General features: G+C 46.1%; 1 protein-coding gene across 1 annotated transcript in view; it reads right to left on the bottom strand.

Annotated features, from left to right (window-relative positions):
* The window catches only part of mirr (iroquois-class homeodomain protein mirror), a 32,511-nt gene extending 28,447 nt beyond the window's left edge, over positions 1–4,064 (bottom strand). The window contains exon 1 of the mRNA XM_018538319.1: positions 3,606–4,064. Within this exon, the coding sequence (XP_018393821.1) occupies positions 3,606–3,644 (39 nt within the window). The 5' untranslated portion in view covers positions 3,645–4,064. The remainder of the gene's footprint in view (positions 1–3,605) is intronic.
* Positions 4,065–6,288: the final 2,224 nt, after the last annotated feature.

Below are 6,288 nucleotides of genomic sequence, written 5' to 3'. Positions count from 1 at the left end.
TTTTTGAAAAAAAAAAAAAAAAAAAAAAAAAAAGAGAGAACACAGTTGTGTATTTATGGGCGCGACAATTTTTCAAGCTGGAATTAAACGGTAAGCGAGACTACGTCGTCGCCGAGCGTTGCATTCGCGTTCGCAGAGACGTGTCGGATAAACGAACAGCAGATTAATTTGGGCAATGGTCAGTGTCAACACTGCTTCGATCATTTTACATCGTGAATACGCTAAATCTATGTGATATGAAAATGGAGGAGTACGACATAAAGATGAGACTTTAAATGGTAAAAATAGAATGATAAATTTTTTTTTCATCGTTCAGTTCGTTGACGCTGAACTCGCTTACATATGTGCAAACGTTTAGGAGTTGTTGATGATGAATTTATTATGTTCGCCTAGTGCTATTTATTTATGACTCGTTATTTCCTCAAGCGTAGTGACATGTTGCGATATATGATGATTACCAGCATTGCATGCAGCGCAATAAATTAATTGCTTTTAATTACTAATGGTTTTAAAGTAGCATGGACGATACGCAGATAGATGAAGATAATGGTAATAATTTTGATAAATTGTAATTTTATACGCGTCGTTATTACGACCGGGAAACTTTTTCCCGACATGCAATTAGAAATGTATTTTTCATAAATAGACAAGCTTGCAAAAATAACGTGTCTCTCCGTTGATGTGTTTTATGTTACAAAATAATAACGCGCCAAGTATGAAGGACATGGAAAAAAGAAAAAAAGAAAATGAAAAAAATTATTTTACGAGTAACGAGTTATTGTCTACGTATATACGACATATCTCAGCAATATGTCAACGATAAATACACTGACTAATATAATTATTTCTTCCTTTTTCCAAACTGCACTATAAGTGGAATATAACACTGATAAGAGGCCATCAATTTTATCAGCACTTTAACAACGTACTATATGTAAAGAGATTGTAATATAACTCTCGCGTTTGCATCGACATTCCTTCATATCTTCAATTCATCCGTTTTACTTGCACTTACTTGCGCCAATGAAACATTTGTGCCGTGCTAGAATTTTTCTCGAATGGTTACGTCTCGATACACAGGTAATTTCATACGAAATGTAAAATCGATGTAAAAAAAGAAATGTATTCGTAATCTAATAATTACGAGTATAAACATGAAATGAGTGGAAAGAGCGACAGAACGGGTATGGGAAAGGCGCGCGTGGAGCACGCACCAATTACCACCTTCGAGATACGGTTGAAATGCAGCGGCATGCGATGCTGCTATTATGACAAAAACCTTCGTTGTTAGTAAGACAAGATAATTATTCCGCCGAGCTCGGCTCTTCGATCATTTAGGCGTGGCAACACATGTTCTCAGTTCAGCGCTATGCACGCCGTGTATGCAAGGTATACCTATATACAGCGTGTCAGGACACGTGGGTACGGAACCTCTCCGGCTTGCCAACGGCTATTCATTTTCGCAACCCTCACCTCCACCGCCGAGAGGGAGAGATTCCTCCCTACACAAATTATTCGATACGCCTCGTGAGGCTAAAACGAGTTAACGACGCCTAACGACGCGTCGCACGCATCGTGATTTTAATGGTGAAAATTATTTACCAAGGGAGGGAACTGCCTTTAATATAACTTCGCGATGCGAAATTAGCCCCGATCGTAATTTCTGCAAACGATGACACTCTGTCGCGGTTAGCCGGCGCGCAAGAAGTTGCTTCGTAATCGCACCGACAATGTCTCGTCTCGCGCGATCGTTACATAGTCAGTAATAAAGAATACATTTGTCGTGCTATGTATTATGCGTGTACGTACGCGTATACGTACATGTGTGCAAGAGACTACACGTGAGAACTAACACATACATGATACTTGAACGTTCGATCATTAACTACATTTGACTTTACAAACACTAACGAATTACACTTTAAGTCAAGATGTCATGAAGAAAAAACGCAAATCGACCTGTCATTAACATACAAAGATGAGAAAATACTGAACTACATTGAAAACACTGTGCCTATGACATGCATGTTAGATTTATTTAAAAAAAAAAAAATAGATTTTTTCGCTTAATTGTTAAAACATCTGTAAAAAAAAACCCTTTACATTTATTATCAGTATAATACACGTGTCGTCAGAAACTATAATTTAGCAGAAAACAGACGGATCTATTACAAGCTGAATATAAATAATATCGCGATCATATCGACCGTAACTTGTGCAAAAAAAGTGTCGTGTGTTTTTCAACCTGATATTTCTGGTTTTCTGTTCGTTATAATCGCTTCAGTGTAAAATGGAGCAAAAATATCAAACACGGACAGAAATTCCGGTAAAAACGATTGACGAAAATTCGCTTTATGCACCATTCCTTATTATTGATTATATGCTGTGATATGTATTAGCCGAGGTATTAGTTTAACACGAGTTAGGGAGGAATGAGATATACGATGTAACAAGCGCAGCGATCGGATCGTTTAATTATGCGCTCTTTGTTGATTCGATTACTTTCGTTTTACAATTGGTACGATACGTTTGTACCGTAAACGATACAAATGCGGGATAAATAATTCTGTGATTGGAAGATCTATGTTTTACTAAAATGTCAAATGTAAGGAGAATGGCGCACACGATATTCGAGACGTCCGTTTTATGGCTCACTTATTTATCAACGAGGTTACTTCTTTCCGCTTATCTCTCGGATAATTACCGATTTTTTGTTTAACACAACCGTTAAGTGATTTTTTTTTACAACGGTTCCTGATATAGCAAAATGAGTTAGCTCGAAGTGCAAGCGGCAATCGAGAATTGATATTAAGGACGCGATCTTGGATAACAGCTGCGACTTATCTGTCTGCTACGGCTGTGATCATTGACTTCGCTGCATCAGTTTTATCGAATCACTCGCGTCAATCGATTACTTTTTCATGTATTCAAACGCTGACAGTTTTTAGATCCTAAGGTTTACCATATTCACTTGCGAGTATCTTTCTGTGTGTGTGTGTGAATTCTCATATTTTATTTTCAACACACGCGCACACATTTAACGTTCAAGTGGATACGCTCGCTTCAACCGAAAAGTTATGCATAATTGTGAACATACGGAGTTGTTGCGAGAGGAAGCAATAAGTTATAAACGAATAGCACTAGGCAAAATATACATATAAATTTATCAACAACTTCTAAATGTTTACAGTACGTAAAAGAGTCCAGCGTTGATGAATCGGACGATAAAAGAAATTATTATACTTTTATCATTTAGTCAATCACAGTGCACAGATTAATTTTAATCTCAATTCAACTTACTTTTCTTTTTGTTCCAGTTCTACAAATTTAGAAAAAGATAAATAGTAAGTTGAACCGAGATTATAGTCAAGTAAAATGAATTGTGATAAAAATTAATCTACATTGATAGAAACATTAGGCATTAAGTCTTATTTTTGATTACACTCCTCAATTTCCATGTCATATGTCGTTATCCACGATGTAAAATGATCGGAGCAATATTGATACTTGCCGAAATTAATCTGCGGATTTTTACTCGCAAGTGAACGTGCGGTGCATAGTTGCGAGATCTCTCGCGGAGAGTACGCAGGATCGAGAGCGCTCACCTGTAGATTTGGCGATCCTCGGAAAGAGAACTGTGACATGATGTGTCGGCCGCTCAGGGCCGTGATGGTCGGGCACCGCTACGCGATCATCGTTCCAGAAGTCCGCGGCATTCGCCGTGTGCGCCTCGCTTCCGGACTTAGTCACTTTGCGAATCGATCACACTTCCGCTCCTTTTTTTCTCTCTCTCTCTCTCTCTCTCTTTTCTTTTTCTGTATCTCACTAACGCGCCCGAAGCGAAAGCTCACGCGGAGGTGTGAGAACCCTCTGTGTCGCGTGTCCAGCCACCCCGTAGCGGGGTGCTACTCGCGTCGATGGCACTCCCGTATGCCCAGTCGTCGCGACTGGTCGCCCAGCTGCACTCGAACCGGTTGAAATCGGTGGCGGTCCGCTGCCGGCATATGCACTCGCACTGTCACACGCGAAAACAAGTCGAAACGCGAGGGCGACCGATAAGTAGACCTCGGTAGCGGTTCTGTCGTGGAAACTACTACGTATGTTGTGCGGTTATCGTCGTTGTTGCGGAGCACTCGCGAAGCAGGTTGCGAAAGAAAGTGCCGCGAACGACAGCCGGCGATATACGGTCGTATCGCGGACCGCACGCACTCCGATCACTCTAGCGTGTTAGTCGAAGGGGGAAATGGTCCTGCTGAAGAAGGAGCACGAGTTCTGCCGGCACACCGAAGGAACACGAGTTACGGTTTAAAAAAAAAAAGATTAAAGGGCACAGAGTGCGCGACTGCGATGCGTGGCACTTGTCGTGGTAACGCGCGATGCGGTTAGTCGCGGACGGCTAGTTCACTCCGTTGATCCGATCGACGCGCCAGCTATGATCGGTCGCGACTATCCTCCGAATCGTCGTTTCTTTTCGACGGAATCCAGTCCTCCGCTCGGTGGATAGGAAGGCGGAGGTACATGGATCGCGGGCGCGAGCGAGACGGCCACAGTGAGGGGGAGCGAGAAGGGTAGATGGGATAGAGGGAGGAGGGAGTGAGAACGAGCGAGCGTCAGAGGGACGGGATAGCAAGCCGAGCGAGGGGGGAGGAGGGGGGACCCGAGAGGGAGAGAGAGAAAGAGAGAGGTAGAGTGGTAGGTTGAGCGAGGGTGTCGGAGGGACACCGCTGAAAAAGGAGAGGAATGACGGAGGAGGAGGACAGAGGGAAAGCGAGAGAGAAAGAGAGAGATGGAGATGAGAGTGAGAGGGAGAACAGCAGCGAGGACGATGTGAATCGCGCACACCGGCCGTCTCTTTTTATCCTCCGCGGTCCTTCCACGCAGCCGGTCGCCTCACGGCCTGCGCAATCACGCGCCTCGAACTCGCGAAAGAGAGGCCTGTATTCGTCTTCTTATTCCTCCTCTTCCTCTCGCTCGTAGTGCCGATCACGGCTCCTCCGATCGTGGCGCTACCAGATCGCGCGCACCGCGAAAGCGCCAAGTACGAACTGACGGCGGCGCGTGTTTCCACCGCGTGCACGCCCGCTTGCTGCTGACAACACACAACAGCGACTAGGACCAGACACTATACCGTTGTTCTTGCTCCGTTTTACTGCCCCCCCCCCCCCCTCCTGTTTTCCTATTTCTCTTTCTCTCTCTCTCCCTTTCTCTCTCTCACTTTGTCTTTACAAGGCTTTTCTTTTTTTTCGTATGATAACCAATGCAAGAGTTTAACTGTGCTCTTACTCGTTATCTTGATGTTCACTTCCATTCACGCAATTGTCAACAAAAAAAGTTTGTTTCACGTTCACCGAGCGCGATAAGCACACTGATCGCGATTCACCATCAACGAGCTCTATATAGCGTCACCAGATTTCGCGTACGTTCACCGCTGCTCGCTCACGAAGGAACAAGCGTGGTCCGCGGCGGTCTGTAAGTTGCCGCTGTACCCCACGTTCCGCGAGATGACGGTTGATCGCGATGTCGTAGGAGGAGGCGACGGGTACAGTGCCGGTGGCGCTGGCGGTAACGATAGTATCACGCTAGTGGTGGTGGCTCGATGACGAGAGAGAAACGCTCGAAACTCGCCGCTGAGTCTAGTGGTGGTGATGGTGATGGTGGTGGCAGTGGCAGAGTCGTCGCCGTGGTTCTTTTCCTTCCACGGAAAGGGGGACGATTTTTGCGAGATGGTTTGCCCTCGGCGAGACGGGTGGGAGGGTCCAGGTCGGTACGGTGCGCGGTGTGGTGGGGGTACGGGCACCACCTCTGCCGCCGATGCCACGCTCTCGCCTCCACCTCGTACCCGCGCGCGAATTCGTTCCGCGGGTAGCTCTCGTATTAGCACGCCGGGTGTCGTGCGTGGCTCTCTTCTCTTCCCGCACGAGTCGTCGGCATCCTACCTCGTCGATCGGGCACGGAGCCGGCGGTTAGCGTCGGCAAACGCGACAATAAAATATGGTGAGTCGCCCGTGGGGCTCGGCTAACGCAGCTCCCTGCGATTCCCTCCCTTCAGCCGTCCCTTGTCGAGTCGGTGGTCGCCTCGTTCAGCCGTCCTTTTCTCTCCTTTCCTCTTTCCGTTTTTTGTCTCTCGCTCTTTCGCGCGACGGCCCGATAGTCCGTTCTCGCTCTCTCGTACCTCCTGATGCCCCACCGTAGGCGCTTTCTTCCCTCTTCGTTCTCGGCTTTCGTTTCCGCGTGGAGGGGATGGGTTGACGGAGACGGAGGGGGACGCGACCGGCCGAGATGCTGCCA

Source organism: Cyphomyrmex costatus, unplaced genomic scaffold (assembly GCF_001594065.2).
Source record: "Cyphomyrmex costatus isolate MS0001 unplaced genomic scaffold, Ccosl1.0 scaffold193, whole genome shotgun sequence".
In the NCBI taxonomy this organism is placed as follows: Eukaryota; Metazoa; Arthropoda; class Insecta; order Hymenoptera; family Formicidae; genus Cyphomyrmex; species Cyphomyrmex costatus.
This window is presented reverse-complemented; position numbering and strand designations above follow the sequence as displayed.